The sequence below is a fragment of the Aythya fuligula genome, chromosome 13 (genome assembly GCF_009819795.1).
Source record: "Aythya fuligula isolate bAytFul2 chromosome 13, bAytFul2.pri, whole genome shotgun sequence".
Taxonomy (NCBI): domain Eukaryota; kingdom Metazoa; phylum Chordata; class Aves; order Anseriformes; family Anatidae; genus Aythya; species Aythya fuligula.
In genome coordinates, this window is record NC_045571.1 from 20809754 (window position 1) to 20827610 (window position 17857).

Genomic DNA, 17857 nt, shown 5'->3' on the forward strand with positions numbered 1-17857 from the left:
AGCAGGTGCTTTGCCATGGGCAGCTTGTGCAGCTGAAAATCAGCCATTTCTCTGAACTTAAAGATGTGTTATCCAGATGAACCAATGCATAAAGGAGGGTTACAGCCCAGCAATTCATTTATCTTGCAGCTGTTATCATGGGGAGGGAAATGCTGCCTTGGTTCAGGCTGCCCTTCGCATGGCAGGGGGTGTTTGCTCTCTGTGGGGTTTGTCAGGGGCTGCCCCCAAAACATGTACTGAGCTGTGCCACGAGGAGTTACAAGCACTCGTTTATTTCAAAATCCCTCTCCACCCCCATTCCCAAAAGCAAAACTGGGGAATATCAGGTGGGGAACATGCCCATCCCAGTGGAACTGCTCTGCTCATGAGAGGGTTTGGTGGCAGAGGCCAGCAAGCAGGCTGGGGTGCAGTGCTGCCTCGCTCCCTTTTTACTACACATTCACTGCAATGGGCAGCGACCAGAGCTGGTTAATCAAACACATGTCCTGAACTAACAACGAAGATGTATTTCAGGCAGGCTGAGGAGCAGTGGATGTTTGCTGTGCCAGCAGCTCCACCCTGCCACGTGCCTCGAGTTAGCAGATAACCTGAAAACACCACGCATAGTCACAGCAGCAGGAGAAGGAAGAAAATCTCTTTTCAGGAGACCCCCAGGAGCTGTGAGCATCCTTTCTCGAGCTGCTTCCGTGGGAGGCTTCAGCTGCATTCTAGATGGTTATCTGGAGATTTGGGGAAGAAAATAAGAAAATAAACTGTTTCATAAGGAGAAAAAACTTTACCAAACTTCTTTCTTGCTTGCTTTGTACATTTCTTCCATCTGCAGTATATTTTATTTTGTTCCGTCTTCTTTGTCTTCCTCAGTGACTGGAAGAGGGAAAGAAGCACAAGCTGCTGCCGGCCGCACTGCTGCTCTGCCAGAGCTCCGTGTCGCTGTGCCTGCAAAAGCACGAAGGAAAGCCATGACGGCAGGGGACAAGCCTCTCCAACACACTCCCCCCTGTTCCCCTTCAGAGCCAAGGCAAACAGGATTTGAGAGCAATGAAGGGAGAAAGAGTCTAGGTTTAGGTCATTGGTCACTTAACTCCTGTTTGAAATTGCCCAAGACAAGATGTGGCAGCCAGCAATCATTTCTGTCTTGAGAAGAGGAACAAGATCTGCTGCTCAAATACTTGCCCACCATCATTTTTGCAATGTATCATAAATTATCCCCTTAACAACATCCAAAGTCTGGCAACCTTGGAATTACACTGATTACCATACTAGAGCTGGCTACAAGTGAGGATTTGAACAAAGTCTTTATATATATTTATGTACATAAAGCACCTATCACCACATTGAAAAACATTCTTTGGAACCACTCTGAGGGCAGGGGTAAGGACGGGAGTCAGCCTGTTAGTCTCTCAGCACTCCTGTTTCCAACCAATTAAAAAAAGAAGAAGAAGCCACAAGACTTTGCGGATCTGGCAGAAGCATCTGGTGCAGTTCTGCTAGAATGGCATGAAGCTGTCAACCATAATGTCTTGAAAATCACTGTAGCTTTCAGCTACACGTACCCAGCAGAGCTCCTTGCCAGAGTGGAAATCCTTTCTGCAAGAGATTGCCGAGGTTCGACAGCCTGCCAGGACATGATATGGATTAGCTACTTATGTGCACCAGGAAAGCATGCAGGTAGGTCGGACAGACAAGACACTTGGTGAGGATATAAACTTATATACACTAAAGCAGCATTAATTTCAAGTCAATAAGCAAGAATTCCATTAAACGGGACACTCCCTATGATTGTCTCTTATGGTACTCCATAAAGCAATTGTTTTTGTCTCCAGCAGACAAATTAGATGGTCCATCAGTCCAATTTTATAAAGCAATTTGTCTGTTCTTATCTGCCAAGGAGATTTTTATGAGGGCTGTCATAGGAAAAAAAAAAAAAAAAAGCCTCTCGAAGTGACAGACTATTGTGTTATAAAACCAAGCACTTGGGTTCTGTGGGATTCAGCCTGGTGATTATTATTATTATTATATTTTTCCCTGTCACCTCCGATAAGTGACAGCTGCTCTTCACTGGCTGCTCATTGCAGAGATCATCACACAGTTTAGCATTGCCAAACAAGGCATTATTAGCCACTCTTGACTCACAGGAGAAAAAATCTTTTTTGTATAGACCAAAGGTGTTACTTTAACCCCTATTACTGGGGGCAGAGGAGTAAATACAGTGAGGGGAAACAGGACGTGAAGCAAGAAATGCTTTGGCTTTGATCTGGAGGGAGATATCCAGCAGCCCCTTAGGAAGGGCTTGTTACAGTGCAGCACATCAGGCACAGCCTCCTGCATGCCTTCTTCTGGGTATGCTGACCCCGTGCCACCCACCTCCTCATGCAGCTCGGTGCTTCAGGCAGACCCGCACCGGGGCTTCGGCAGCATCCAGGGATCTGCTCCTGCACGGCTGCTTGTCCTGACAGCTCTGCCAGGGACTGCAGTTCTGTTCCTGCGCAGACACCCAAAATATGGTATGGCCAACATCAAAATTGCTGCTGGCGTACCTGCAGAAGCTGCTCAGGACAAGCTACATGGAGCGGCTGTTATTGGAAAGGCATGTGCCCTTGGGAGTGCTTGGAGATCAAACTCAGGATGTAGGAACATCCACAGAATTTGGGTAGGGACTACTGCTGAGCAGCGGTGGGACAGGACAGCTTTGTGAAAAGCCTTGAATCTTTAAGATGAGAGCTAACTGCAGCTCTAAGCTGGGCATTAGAACCCTGTCCTTATCCCTTCAGTATTCTTGCTTGGGCTTCATCCAAAATCTGGAGAGATCAGACAAATTTTTCTCCCCACCACAATGTAGGAGGTGATAGCTTGAGGGAAATGGGCGTTTGCTTTTCAGTTGGTGAGAGGGTAGAGCAATCTTCCCTGACTTGCGGGAGAGACTCTTCTCTGCTGGCCATGGCAGGGGCTGTCTGTTTGTTAATTTCCAGCTGCTAATTCTAGGTGTGCACTTTGCATCCAAACTTCCTGTGTGAGGTTTGGGGGTTTTTCACCCTCTTCTCCCTCTGGGTATCAGCATGAACAAATCTGCTAATTTTTATAGCAGTGCAAGAGGATGGTCTCTGGTGCTGGCCCAGCTGCATTCCCACCTCTCAGGGCTTGATCTGGATCGGACAGAACATTTCCATTTATTCCTTTGAACAGACTTTCTGTACTGTTTTCAGCTTGAAGAGCTAACTGCTAATAATTCTATTCTGCTTCTCCTTCCTGAGCTAATTTTCTGACTCATTGTGCATTTTCTTCTGCTTTGCTTTTCCTCATCTAGTTGGCATTTTGTGGTTTCTTTGTTCATTATGTGGTGGGGCTATATAAGGGGATTTGTCTCTGGAATTCAGGTATGTTCTGCACTGTGCTCTCTGTTATCGCCTTCATCAGCAACTCTGCTGAAGGCAGTTGGATACATCTGGCATGAGCTAACATGAGTAAATCTGGGTTGTTAATCACTCAGACATTTCCCTGTTGAATCTTTGCATACTGATTTGCGTGTGCTCGGGTAGTTCCTGCAGAGCAGGCTCCTGTAAGTCGCCGTCTTGGGACTGTGTCCTCCAGACTCACCCTCGGGATCTTGCCTCCCGCAGTGATAAATCTGAGTCACCTGCGAGCTGCCAAGGGCCACAGCCAGGGCGGCAGAGGCCGGTTCAGCCTGGCCAGGGACAGGACAAGGGCTTGCGTGGCGGTCAGGCTGCCTGGGACTGCTCTGCCCACCCCACCACCCCAGCATTGAGGGTGTCCAGGGCCAGAAGGGCCGTGGAGAACTGATGGCACAAGGCACACCTGCCTTGCCCACCCAGCCACAGCCAGCCCCCGGCAGCCTGCTGGGGCAGCGGGGGGACAGGAGCACCCGGCGCGAAGGGCTGGCCACAGCCATGGTGCAGGACATGCAGCTGCCTGGGCACCGTTCAGGAAGCCATTCCCATGGGTGAGCGTGTGTCTGAAGACAAAGTGTTGAGCACTTCAGCATCTATTTACCTGCTGAGTAGGCTCGACCCTGACACATTTTAGCAAAAGCAGATTTCTTAAGTATTTTCTTCCAGACATTGGCCAGGTAAGCCTTCTAATGGTAGGAGCAAACCTTGTCCCTGCATATCAGCAGAGGTGCACCCTCTTGCCCCTCAGTCACTGTACCTTCCCACATCAAACAACATAGCTCAGCTTTCCTCCTTTCTTTTTTTTTTTTTTTTTTTCCAAGTCATGCATCCTAACCTTTCCTTGCAAGCTGATTAGCCAGTGCATCCATCCTCAAGTGATATAAGAGCCCCTAGGTAATGAGTAAAACGTGTGAGGTTTTGAATCTCATTCAGGCATTGATAATTGTCAGTCCAGATAGCAAAGTCATTACAAAGATGCAATACAGACAGCTCTTACATCATGCCCATTTAGGGGAGAAAAATCTCAGCAATAAAGACATGCTACAGTTTACAGATCTAAGGAAAAAAGCTGAGTTACTTTTCATAGCAAGAGACAGCTAAATGCATGGCAGGGGACTGGCAATAAACCAAGGCATGAACTGAGACCTGCTTTGGACTGAGGTCTTTGATTCCTCCAGAAGAAGATCATGAAGCCATTTAAAGACAGAAAGAAAAAAAAAAAAAGTGGAAAAAAAAAAGAAAAAACACTAATAAATCTTAAAGATGGACTTGAGACAAGCTTAAGAGATTTCTGAGAGACTTCCAATACTCCCATAGCCAACAGACGTGACAGGTGCTCCCAGACCATTTCTTGTACCAAGAGGATGCCAGGAGGTATGACCCCAGGGCTGGCTCGCTGCTCCCCACAAGTGTGGCTCTTTCTAGGGAAATAGGCAGCCAGTCTGTACAAGCACTCTTGGACAAATACCACAAGAAAATACAGAATTACAGTGAGAGCCATGTTTCTCATGGAATATATCATGTTAATATTGTTGCTATGGTTATTTCATAGAAGCCTGTAAGTAAAGTGTACAATTGAAATTGTAGAAAGATGGATCTCTTCGAAACCATGTGTTTTGTGTGCACACATAAAGGGGACTATGAAAAGACATACTGAGCACAACTTGCGGAGAGCACAATGAACACATTTTGAGGCTTGCTTTAAGGGTTCTCAACTTTAGAGCAGTGCATTTTGTGGGACTATTTCAGCCTCTCTTGATCTCCAGTCTTGGTGCAATTTATTACAGGGGTGACATGATGGGGAGGGGATAGCTCTGGCTAGGTCTGAAGCAGATCCTGTTCCCAATGCCCAACATTGCTTGCAAATCACATAGCAAATCTGGTTTCTGCCCGCCTCTTTGTCTCTTGTCCTTGTCTTTTTCTTTTTCTTTTTTTTTTTCTTCCTCTCTCTCTCTTTCCTTTGTTCCATCTTCTTTTCTTCATCTACCTCCCAAGCACATCTAAATTAAACTGTATTTTTCCCAGGATTGTAAACAAAACTTTCCCTCTTACTCTGAGTCAATTCAGCTGTCTAAATGAATTTCTCTTACAAATAGCAATTATGTAGAATAATTTAATTCTTCAGTTAGTGAATGCTACAGCCCTGATGCAATATTTTGTGGCCTTTAGTTCCTGTGTAGGTTTATTTGATGAATTAATGAGTTTATAATAGAAATTAGAAGGAATTCTCACTGGACTATATGAAATTGTGTCTGGTTATGAAGCACAGCTCCAGTCTCAGCTGCAGTGTGGGGACGATCCCTTCCTGTTTACTGTCTCTGCTCCCCAGGTGCCGCTGAGGGTGGAGGTTTGGTTGCGTGGAGCTCTGTGTGCTGGGCACAGCACGTCACTCCATCCACTTGTTCCTCTGTAAATCTAGGGGTCCCACAGCCTGTGCTGTTACAGTGATGGGAGCCCCCTGCAAAGCAACTACCCCATCCATGTTCTCCCATGTTCTCTGCATGCTTGCCTGCTCCTTGGGCCAGTTTCAACTGGGGGCTTGGAGAGAGGGTGTTTGAAAGTCTGTGTTTCCACAGCACTGAGTAAAGTGGGTACTACTGTGATACCAGTAAATAATATGTGAAAAGCAGTAATAATCAACCAGAACAGCAACACGGATTCCTGAGAAGAAACATGGAGATGCCCTTTGATGTCCACCAACCAACTCACCTCTGCCCTTTGGCTCACAGATCGGTGTTGGCTGTCTGGACATTGACAGTGGAGCAAATGGTCTGGGAGGAAGGTCCCTTCCTGCACCTGGCCTGCTCCATCCATGCCTCTCGGCAGGACGTGATAACAGGCGGCAGCACGTTGTCCCGAGGCTGGGGCACCTTCTGGCACATGCAGAGCAGGGACTTGAGCTCCGAGCGGAAGCTCTCGTTCAGCCAGCAGTAGATGAAAGGATTGTAGCAGGTGCTGCTCATGGCAAACCAGTGCAGAGCAAAATAGAGGGAGTTCTTCGTCTTGATGCCTAGGCTGGAGATGAGCACCACGTAGCAGTTGAGAGGGAACCAGCAGACGGCAAAGACCACCACCACCAGCATCAGCATCTTGATGCTCTTCTTCTTGTTCTTGTGGTGGGTGATATACTGCTGCGTGGTGATGTCTCCGATGGCATTGCGGAGCCACAGCTTCTTAGCCAGGCGTGTGTAGGTGACGGTGATGATGAGTAGGGGCAGGAGGTAGAGGAGGAGAAAGGTAGACAGGTCCAGATACTTCCAGACCAGTTCTGCAGGCTCAGGAAAATCAGGGACGCACAAGCTCCGGACAGTGGCTTCCCTTGAAAACAAAGAAATACATATATAGTATGTGGACGTTGCTTTGTAAATGGATGCTGCTAATTTGGCAAACCATAGAGGGGCTTTCACACCACCCACAACCACTTCCTCTGGCTTGTAATGCTGACAGAGGAGGGCCAGATTTTGCTAATCTCAACCAAACAAAGCTAATTCAAAATTGCTTATTTTCAGTTTCGCAGAAAGCCTTCTCTCATGATGTTCTTCATATCTTTCTCACTGATGCTGACTGGCTACTGTGTATTTGTATCACCTTTCTTCCTAAATTGTTGTGTTGTCTGATACAAGAAAGTCTTAGAATGACAATGTGGAGTTTCTTCTTTGAAGCTGCAGTGGATTTTAATTGGATGAGTCCCCTTAACATGGCAAGAAGCTGCTCCTGAAGGCCCCTTTTTACCAAATGGGCTCCTGTGGAAGAAGCACTGAACTGATCAGATCTGCCCCTTCCCTGCGTGTGCCTGGGCACAGACACAGCAGTGTCACCTTTCTCTTCCTGAAAATCCCAATGCAGGAGGAGAGGTGATAAAGGGTGAGCACCACTGAACTCCCTGCTGTTCTCCCAGCTTGTACATGATTCCTACATACCCAGGTAAAGCACACATGATGCCCAGGTCTCCCTAAATGTGTCCACCCAGAAATCCAGCCCAGGATGCATTACTCCTATTGTGGATGGCCTGTTCAAGCAGTTGTCTGTCCACGCACAACTGACCCGATACAGCCGGGACGCAGCAGAGTTTCAGGACACGCTTGGGTCATCGCTGCAGCCTGCTTGCCCTAGCTCTCACTTGTCTTTGCCACGCTGGACCTGCCCACACTGCTGCAGCCTCCCCCCTGCCCAGGGCACCCTGAGGGCCCCACTATGCCACTGAGCCACCCTCCTGTCCGGGGCTCCACTGCAGGCAGCCGGGGCTGGAGGCCGAGAGCTGCACCAGGGAGTGCTTGGGTGCCCCCTGCAGAGCCACCTGCACCCCTGACAGCACGGCTTTGTGTCCTGCCCGTCATGTTTCCTCCAGGGACCTTACTGCTGCCTCCTAAAACAGGCACAGCTATTGGAAAAATGGATTGCTTAACGCTGGTTTAACTTGAACACCAGTTTAACTTCTGGTGGCTAACTAACAAAAATAAATAAATAAATAAATAAAACAACAGTTGAAAAATAAATAAATTAAAAAAAAATAGTTTAACTATATCTGATAGCTTAATTCAACAGAAATTAACTAACCTGCCAAATTCAGCACAACAGACACGTGCTCTGTTAGCATTTCCCTCGCTGCTTTGCTGCTCTCAGCACACGTACCTCAACAGCCCCTGCAGAGAACCAAGTGTTCCTCCACATGGCACAGCAGATGCCTGGAAACAATAACACCTTAAGAGGAAGGGGCTCTCAGAAATTTATTTCCTGTGGATGTTCTCTCCTTTTCTTTCTTTTTTTACTCCATTTTGCCCTTTTCTCTTCAAACCTTGTCCTCTGTTCACTTGTTAGCCTCCATCAAGCCACATTATTTGCTGCAGTATTGATTAATATCTTTAATATCCTGTTTTCAACCCTCGGAGTTGGCTTTTGTGCCACAAATAGAAGATTGCTTGGAAAAGGACTTCAGTGAGTGGAGCTGCGCCTGTGAAGAGGTAGTACAAAGGGCAGGGAGCAGAGCTCTGAGCGGAGCCACAGCGGGCTCCGAGGATGCTCGTGGGAGAGGAGAGCAGCCGCGCTTCCTCCTGGGGGGCACGGGGAGGCCAGGCCGTGCCCTGGGGCTGCCAGCTGGCCTGCGGATGGTGCAGGCATGAGAAGCAGCTCCTGCCTGCTCAGGGATGGCGGCTGGCAGAGAGCGAGGCCGGAGAGGCCGCTGGGTGCTGGTGGAGCCCGGGGTCACCACGGATTTGGCTGCGCCACCGCACACCACAGCCAGCGGGATCCGGCGCTGCTGGAGCCCATCCCTGTTCCCATGGGAGGAACAGCTCCCCGCTCGGATGTCTCAGGGGCTCCTGCCCCACAGGACCTATTATGGGCGATATTACAACCGGGATTTTTATTCAATGGAAAACAGCGATGAGAATAACGTGTCCTGGAAGTCCTTATATCGCCGAGCTGCCTCATGCCAGCTCGAGGCTAGGTTTCCTCTGGGCACACTAAAGGATGAGCAGAGACAGGTGCAGTGAAAGAGATAGCGGCATTTGTTCATTCATAAGCAATTCGTTCAGTAATAGCCTGAGCGCAGCTGCGAAGCAATGCAAGCACTGGAGTAACCCAGCACTTTGTTTACAAAGTCTAAGCGGTTGAAGATCTTATATCCCCCATAAGGCATCTCTCAGCAAATAAATTACAAGCACAAGCAAGGAAGAGCTGTGAAAGCCCTGATCACTCTCCTATTTTGTGTATCCTCCTGTACGCAAACAGCTATAAAAAGCCTGTGCGAATAGTTGAATGCTCTCCCTGTCACACTGATAGGAGAGAAGTGGCCATACCGTAGGAAGAAAGACATTTGTCCTTTATACAGAAGCTCAATACCTACAACAAAAATCTTTCTCTTGCTGTCTTCTTACTCTGCTCCCTGGTACTCAGCTCTCAGGCTGAAAATTCCAGTCCCTTGGCCTCGAGCCCGGCATTCCTGCAAAATGCAGGCAGCAGCAATATGAAGCAGCACCACAAAAACCACACACCATGTAGCATTATGGCCTACTTTGTGGCCAGGAGGTTGCAGTGACACCACAGGCGTGTGGGTTGTGGGTTCTCCTGACCTATGTTGTGCACCCAGGGAAAAGCTTCGCATGGGTCTGTCGGCATTCCTGCCACATGCCACTCTTGAGCCTCATGAGGACAAGAGGACCGCAGTAGATCGGATAATGTGGAGGAAAAACAGATGGCAAGGGCAAACACAAACAAGACTTCTGATTCTTTATTTCTCCCTAGTAGAAAGGGTGACTTCCTAACAATGAAAGCCCTCACTAGACTAACAGGTAGATGAGAAGATAAGCATATTTTTTATTTTTATTTTTTTTTCTCCAGAGCAGAACCTTCACTTTCTTCTGATGCTTCAGAAGTCTTCACGTGGGTGTGAAATTCCACTTTACCTTCTTTTAATAGTTTTTGTTGTGTTCTGCCAAGCAAAGAGCCCTCTTCATTGCTAGGGAAGACAAAGAAGCATACTAGAAACAGTTTTTCAGGTGGTTTTCTGTAGTCTTGCTAAAGCAAGTACCAGATGTTTACATGGTAAGTTTTATTTTCTTTCTTTTTCAAACTGCTGCACCTGCTCTCCACTTCCTCCTTGTCTGGGTACTGGGCAAGCTGGATAGACATGGTCTTCTTGGGACTAAATAGCTGAGTGAGTGTGAGGAGGGAAGAGGAAAGGCCCTTGGGAGAAACTGGGGACAGAGCCCACCCTGAAGGTGCAATGAAACTCAAGAAGGCCCCGAGCTGCCGTGCCCCAGTGGAGCTGCACCACCTGCCCACCTGTGCCTTACAGCCTACCACCAGAACGAGGCTGCACAGGTGAGACTGACCCACTCGTCCTGATTTTGGGGAGATGAAAACAAAGTGACGTCCTGAGCGCATATGTGCACTGAAGTGAGCCACAAGGCTCTTCACAGCAGCCACCTCTGCCATAGGAAATTAGATTTTATTCAGACACAAATTCCCACTGATTCCACCAACTTCTTGCCTGCCCCCCCCGAACCTGGGAGCCCCTCCAGGAGCTCTGCCTGCTAAAAGCCACCACCACTGCAGCTGAAGGCTGCAAGACTTCTTGCTTAGAAGGGGTCAGATGTGCCAGGGAGGAACTCACCTGTAGTTATACTGGAAAAGCTTTTGATAGATGGCATGTGGCAGGGAGAAACAGGTTGCCATCAGCCAGATAACAGAAATGCTCAGCGCTCCTTTTGTTAGTGACATCCTTTGCTTTAGTGGGTTCAGAATGACCTGTAATAAAGACTTCACAGTGACTCTTATCTCATGAGAAAGCAAAGCCTCCACCAGTACACACAGCAGAGGTATTTTTCACATGATCTAATGCTATTAAGAAAATAACATCCATGATTAGGAAAATGTCCTGCTTATTAGAGTGACCTAGAAAATGTCAACCCTTCAACTTTTCAGAAGTGCTTTCAAATAAACTTTTTCTCTATTTTCTTCTGTGAGACTAATTTTCTTTAAATTGTAGGTTACTTAAAGAAAATCTACACAAGTCTCTTCAATAATGAATACGTTCATTTATTCTGTATAAATTACATAACAAAATGTCTTCTGTACTAGCTAAACCTATCAAGCTGAGCCCTTCTCCCATGTTTTGAGGGATTTACTCACCTTTTATGAAATTTCCTGAGTTAGATTAAAAGATAACAAGCTTATAAAAGCTCAAAGTCTGAAGAACATCATTTTGGCTGATAGGTGTATATATAATACAGGAAAGGAGAGTGACTGCTAGAAATAAGCACTGCCCTGGTCTACCTCCTCCTTTGTCTACTTGCAGTACCTCGAGTATTTATTACAGTAAGTAAGCAACTGATGCAGCTTGGCTGTAGGCAGATGGCAGGTAGTCTTCTCACAGCTCCAACATGTCCTCCCAGTGTTGCCAACAGAAGTTTCTCACTCTGCCACTCCCCTTTACGGTCCAGCATCAGTCCCACAGTTACACTTTAATCCTCTACTTTAGAACTTTAACATCAGGATTGCTTTTTACTCACTGCTGCAGTGAGACAAGAATTGCTACCAACTCAATCTGCCCTGCATCTGGATGATGCAGCAAATGCCCAGTGGGAAAAGAAGAACAAAAGAACAAACAGGTGACGAGGTCAGAATTTAAGCTCAGAATGATACAGACCAGTGTTTTATGGCTTTAGGGATAGAAAGCTGAAAATATTTGAAAAAATTCCCTGTATAGCTGAACAAACGTGTTTCATTCAGCAGCGGCTCTGCTGTCTTTCAAGGCCCCCATTTAAAATAAAGCCTGAACCGCCGGCTCAGCCAAGACTGGCAGGGGCTTGGGGGGAGCCTTGCAAGGGAAGCGCAGACAAGCAGTGCCTCACCTGGTGCCTGTCCAGGGCGATGGCTGTTAGAGTCAGCGTGGAAACGTGGAGCGAGCAGTACTGCACGAAGCGGCTGATGTGGCACATGGCCTTCCCAAAGATCCACGTGCTGTTCACGAACCGAACCTGAGGGGAAAACAAGCCATCAGTAAGGAAATCCACAGGGAAAGCCCCTGGACAGCACCCGAGCCAGCTCATGCTTTTTGGTTGGCTGTCTGGGCAGCCTCACCTGAAACCCAACTAGCTATGCTGGATTTCAAAACACTTTACAGAAGAGTTTATAAGGTTAAAAAACATAGTTGAAATGAATGGTCCTGTTGCAGCCCTCCTGGCTTAATCACATAAACATCATTCGTGAGCAATGGTAATAACTTTTTGATTATACTGACAATTTTATTTGGAAAAAGCGGACCATAGTTTGCTCACACAACCACCCCCTGCAGGTCTGGAGAACTTTCACTGAAGACTTAATCCATCTGGTAGATCTGAAGAACTTGCCTTCTTTCTTCCAGTTATCTAAGTACAACCAGCATTCAAGTTGTTTTGACCCACTAAGTCTTAAGTTTGACCTTGCAATCCCCCAGCATGTATGTTAACATCACGTACATATCCAGACACCTATTCTCCATTCCCCATTCAGCAGCATACCTGGAGAGACTTCGGAGTCTTTTAGGAAATAGAGTCTAGAAGAGCAAGGGAAGCACACAGTTTCCTGACCAGAGTTTTACTTGCCTGGCAGAGTTGTCTATCAGACTTATTTCTGTTGGGTTCATGCCTCAGTCCTAGAACAGCATGAGCAGAGAGCCTGAGACCACCAGGCAGAGCCTTTCCACAAGATGTCCCTCCTGGCTGAAAGGACAGCACAGCATGCCACTTACCAAGGTAAAAGGTGTGTTGAGCAGCGTGATCATAATGTCAGAGACCGCGAGGTTGACAATGAAAAGGCTGGTGGCTGAGTGCATCCTCTTGTTCTTCAGCACCACATGGCACACCAGCATGTTCCCAAAGAGCGACATGATGATAATCACCGAGTACGCCACGATGAGGAGAGCCTTCACTGTTGGCTTCTGGGACTCTGGCTCATATTTAGCCAGCTCAGCAAATTTCTCCCACTCCACAATGCGGCTGTCTGTCCAATTGAAGGTGGTCCTGTTAGTTGCTTGGTATACTGACATGAGTTTGACCAAGGAAGAGTAATGGTCAAACTCCTCAAGAAAACCTCTCATCTGTGGCCTGTACGACTGAAGCAGGGAGTAAGGCATGGCGGGTTAGCCAGACTCTGATCACTCAGGGCAGCTGGGACCACAGCTCTAGCTGGCATAGCAAGTGATCTGTCAGCTTCAACTGCTCGGTTCTCTAGGAAGCTGATGAAGATGCAGTTGGCATTATGAACAATATCTTTAAGTGCAAAGCCAAAGGGAGCCTCTAAGGTGTGATGGGTTCCTCAGGGGCAGAGGCAGCACTGGGGAGCATTTTCAACAGGCACACTGGAAAGGGGCTGGTTTGGCACTGCACACCCTCAACCCCTTCATATATCAAGAACAGTAATAGCTCCACAGGTTGGCTGGAAAGAATAATTAGTTATTACATGAAGTAAATGTAGGAAAACCTCAGATGGAGCTTGAAGTTGCTTTAATTCCATGTCAGCTTGTTCTAATTTGTTCTCAGCTGAGCCCACTTTTCCTCCAGCTTTCAGAGAAGGCTGCTCAGTTGGTGCTTTCATCCTCTACTTCAAAACACCTGGTTCTTCCCTGTTGAAACATAAAGACAGAGCCATTTGGGATACCACCTTTAAAAGCACAAGAAGCTTTTGTCTGCATCTAACCCCAACAATTATCCCAAAGTGGTTCAGAATGTGGAAATCACATCAGAAGTCAACTTTGATCTATTTCATATTTTCTCTTCTAAACAACAGCTGAATTCAGCTTACAGCATTTCATTTTCAGTGAGAAAATAGTCTCTCCTGCAAAAGGTGAGACTTAGCAATAAAAGTGGCATGCAAGTTCCAGACTACACACTTATACCATATACAAACCAGTACATAATGCTACGTGCACCAGAACAATTCACTAGACAAAAAAATCTCTGCTTACTCACCTTTAGGCCTCCTTTTATTGTTTTTACACATTTCTGATTATTTTATATTGCATTGATCTGTTGGTGTTGGGTGGAACTTATGAACCACGCACACCAGTATTTCTGGATATGCTGCATACAGGAGGAGAAAGTTGTTTAGAAACTCTTCCGGGTTCTCAGAGAGGAGAGACGGTTTGTTTTGTACATGCAATTCCTGTCAAGCTCCATGACTGTGTGCACAAATCAATGGACTTCATATGGAGTGCAGGATTAATAATCAGTGCTTTCAGATCGCTAAAAGCTCCCTGAAATACCTCCCCACACAGCAAACTGTCAGGCTGCTGAGGGCAGTGAACTCACTGCATAGCAGGTGGTGGGCCTGAAGCAGGCTTTCAGCAGATCCCAAGCTCTAACACACCGCTTGCTCCTGCCTCTGGACCTCAGCTGCAAATATCACTGAGCAAGAATCAGGGATCAACAGATTTCTTACAGAAGTAAGCAGCATATGTGTGTTCATACCCATACATTCCCATAATAACATCTCCTTTGCTTGTCTGCTTACGTTGGTGAGTGTAGGGAATACAGAGGACCTACAAGAGGATGGCCCTCAAAAGCAGTGGATGTGAAACAACTTGGGGTGGGAGGAAGGTGCAATTATGCAGGAGACAAAGAGAAGAAGAAATTTTGAGTACAGGCAGTGGCAGTTTCCTGGGCAAATTTATGCATGAAATAACCCTGAAAGGACAGGAAGCATGACAAATGCTCATGGACTCTGCTAGAGCAAAGCAGCTCTAGTGCAACAGGCAGAAAATCCCGGTCTCTATATCTGACCTCTTTATTCCCTGTTTCAGTATCTGTCCAGCCCTAGAGCAGGTCCTAATCTGACTTTCTCACAAGACATGGTGCTGGGGTGCTGCTATGAAACTGAAATGAGAGCTGCAAGTGAGGAAAGGGATCGTTCATCCTGTTTGAAGAAGACGGCTGGCACAGGGGACTCATTGCAGCGACACATCTCCGAGACTAGGAGCTTGGCACAACCCAGAAAAGACTTGATGCTCACACCAGAAATGAGAGCGTCCAGAACTACATTCACCTGGACTTCTGCAAGGGGAGAGCAGACAGTCTCTCCGCTCCACTTGGGGTGTTAAAAGACCTGTGAGGTTTATCATGTCTGGGAAAGGCGCATGTGGTTCTCCATGCCTCTTTAATGTCTGCTGTGGTATACACCAAGGCAATCATTCTTCACTCTTCAATGAAAGGAAGCCACAGTGATCTGTAAAGGTAGCGCAGTGTACGTGTAACAAAGACAGACAATTTTAGTCAGCTCTAGCAGAACCACTTTCATCTTTGAACAAGCACATCTGGGATATTCATGCTGCACTGAAATGCCATCACTGAGCCTGAGAGATGACGCTGTGGTATGACAGATGAAAACACCTACTGCCTTCCCTGCATCTCATGTGTACAATTGTCTTTGCTACCCTGAGAGAGTGGCTTGTAATGGAATCTGAGTTTCAAGAAACTACTACAATGCATGGGTCAAAACAGATCAAGAAACATCTCAGGACTGATTATTTAATTTAAAAAATGTGCAGACAGGTTTTCTGAAGTGCCCATGTGACTGAGAAGCCTGTTTCTCATGGACTACCTGCAGGACCTGCACTCTAGATAGTTCACAGTGATCAGGGTGCCACAGCCTTAAATGTGGGTAATGAAGGGGGACTTGGTTACTACTTTTCTTTTGTGCCTATGTCTAGGTACCTGTACAATCAAATCAAGAAGCTGTTCCAGCTGAAAATTAAATAATCAGCTTTTCCAGCTGGATCAGCCTTCTGACCTGGCCCACTCCATGGCTGAACCTTATTTCTTCCAAGGAAGGCTCTAGGAACAAATGGACAAGGGGAATGGAAGAGCTTAGAAAGATGACGGAGCTACAACTTGATTTTCTGACATGGAATTTCTCTTCAGATCTTTCTGTACCCACTAAAACGTTATGTGAGGTGCTTGTTGAAGCTGTCAGCACTGGCTGTTGCTTTAGACCACAGGTGCAGCAGAGATGGCCATCCTGTCTTCTTGAGACAGTGTTTAAATGCAGATTACCCTGATGAGCTGGAACACTATGGCTGCATGCAATACAAGAGTTCAGCTTTCAACTGAAAAATTATACAATTATATAATTTAATATAGTCTGAAGGACCAGAGAGGAAGATCACACCTTGGTTCAACTTTTCCCGGCTCTTCTACGATCTGGTTGCAAGAGGCTGGCTGAATACACCTCCCTGCTTTAACAGTAATTTCTTCCTGATGCTTTCATTCCAAAGAATTTAAGTACATCTTTCCAAACACAGTCTGACAAATTACTTGCATTCTCAACATAAATCAACGCTTCACTTTCTGCACCGGATAAATCTTTAAAGAAGAGCACGCGCGTTGCAAGCACAAGTTATTCACAGTTCCCCAACAAAACCCAAACAACAGGAGGAAAAAAAAAAAAGCTAATACCCGCCGCCACTTACGTCCCCTCGTGCCATCCTCCCGCTCGCATCCTTTCCTCGGGAAGCCCCCGGGGCTCGGCAGGCGCCCCCCGGGGTCCTGCTGCCGGGCTGGGCGCGGGGCGGGTCGGCCCGGGGGCTGCGCTCCACCCCCGAGCAGCCGCGGAGGGCCGGAGGTGAAGCGGGGCCGGCTGCGAGCTGCGGCGCTGATGCGGGGGGCGCTGCCGAAGCCCCGAGCCCCCGCCCCGGCAGCAGGCGGGGGGCGGCGCTCCCCCACCGCGGGCAGCCGCCGCCACGGCCCGGCCCCTCCCCGACCCCTCCGGGCCGCAGCCCAGGGGCGCAGGGGGCAGCCGGGGGGTGCCCGGGCTGGATCGGGCTCGGAGCTGCCCCCCCGGAGCGGCCCGAGGGCAGATCCCTCGGCCACGGCCATTCCCTGAGCGGGCGCGAGCTGGGGGGCTCCCCGCCGCCGGCTCCCGCAGCGTTTACCGATTTTTTGCTCTGACGGCAGCCCGCGGCTCTGCAGAGCTGGATGCCAGGTGGACCCGAGCGCCGAGGCACACGATTCATCTCCCGGCATGGACGAGTGGAGGTAGCGAGCAACGCCGGCGATTAGCGAGTCTTTGGTTTATTCTGTGCCGTGGGTTCGCGTATGCTTTGCAGGAACATAAAGGAGAGGTCCAAAGATAGAAGTTTCCTATAGAGAGAGCTGTATGGGAATCATAACTCACGTTTTCCTCTATGACATTTAGAAGAGTGAAGAGGTTCATGCTGTTGTATTACCTTTACAAGGATCATGCTATTCTTTCACTGTGTAAGAAAAAGCAGATAGGATGCTTGATACGTGTAGTAAAATTGTCACTTCCTTTTGAACAGAAGCTGTTCATCAGTTCTTGTGAAAAAAGAATGAGATTCTTTTCTTCTTACTCCAAGAGATTTGGTCAGTCTCAAAAGTCATTTACAGGAGCTAGAATGGTGCCTTCCTCTGTGTGGGCTGCCAGAACACACAGCCCCGGATGCCAAGGGTAAAGCTTGGTCTCCTCCACACGTTAATTCCCAGACCAGCTGGCACAGAAACTCAGTGCCTATGGCACCTTTCTGAAAGGCAGTTGCCAAGAAGCTTGACTGGAAGACCAGTGAACTCAATGAAGATCTTTGCATTGTCTTCACTGGGCTCTGGGTCAAGTCCCCAGGCTGGGAAGCGCGGAGCCAGGCTGCCTGCGGTCCCAGCGAGCACACGGCAGGTGCTGCAGCACAGCCTGCGGCCAGGCTGCTGGCAGGGGGCTGGGGCAGCGGGCACAGGGTGGGCGTCGAACACAGACAGGGTCCTCCACTGACCTTTCGGTATGGAGCATCTGGCTGCGCAGAGATGCTGGTAAAGTAATTAATGGGAAAGGAAAAAAAAATCACAAAAATCTCCAAGTCCGAATTCTTGAAGTGGGGCTCTTAGTGGATTTGCAGCACTGATGCATTCTTCTTAGGTAAGTGCTTTTTCCCATGCCTGGATCCCTCTTGATGGATTTTGACACAG

The 17857-nt window shown here is 47.8% G+C and overlaps 1 protein-coding gene across 1 annotated transcript; it reads right to left on the reverse strand.

Annotated features, from left to right (window-relative positions):
- Positions 1–898: 898 nt before the first annotated feature.
- LOC116494400 (probable G-protein coupled receptor 83) lies at positions 899–16422 on the reverse strand. Its single transcript, XM_032196278.1, has 6 exons — positions 16354–16422; positions 12640–13512; positions 11762–11887; positions 10522–10655; positions 6117–6725; positions 899–936 (listed from the first exon to the last, which is right to left on the reverse strand). Exons 2-5 carry the CDS (start codon positions 13021–13023, stop codon positions 6131–6133), a joined length of 1239 nt encoding a protein of 412 aa, XP_032052169.1. The 5' UTR covers positions 13024–13512; positions 16354–16422; the 3' UTR covers positions 899–936; positions 6117–6130.
- Positions 16423–17857: the final 1435 nt, after the last annotated feature.

Excerpts from the sequence above, each read along its gene's own strand:
- LOC116494400 (XM_032196278.1), bottom strand. The coding sequence starts at position 13,023 with ATGCCTTACTCCCTGCTTCAGTCGTACAGGCCACAGATGAGAGGTTTT. Across the intron at positions 11,888-12,639 it reads TCAACACACCTTTTACCTTG|GTTCGGTTCGTGAACAGCAC; the intron begins GTAAGTGGCATG and ends TTTTCCCCTCAG. Across the intron at positions 10,656-11,761 it reads TCGCCCTGGACAGGCACCAG|GTCATTCTGAACCCACTAAA; the intron begins GTGAGGCACTGC and ends TCTTTATTACAG.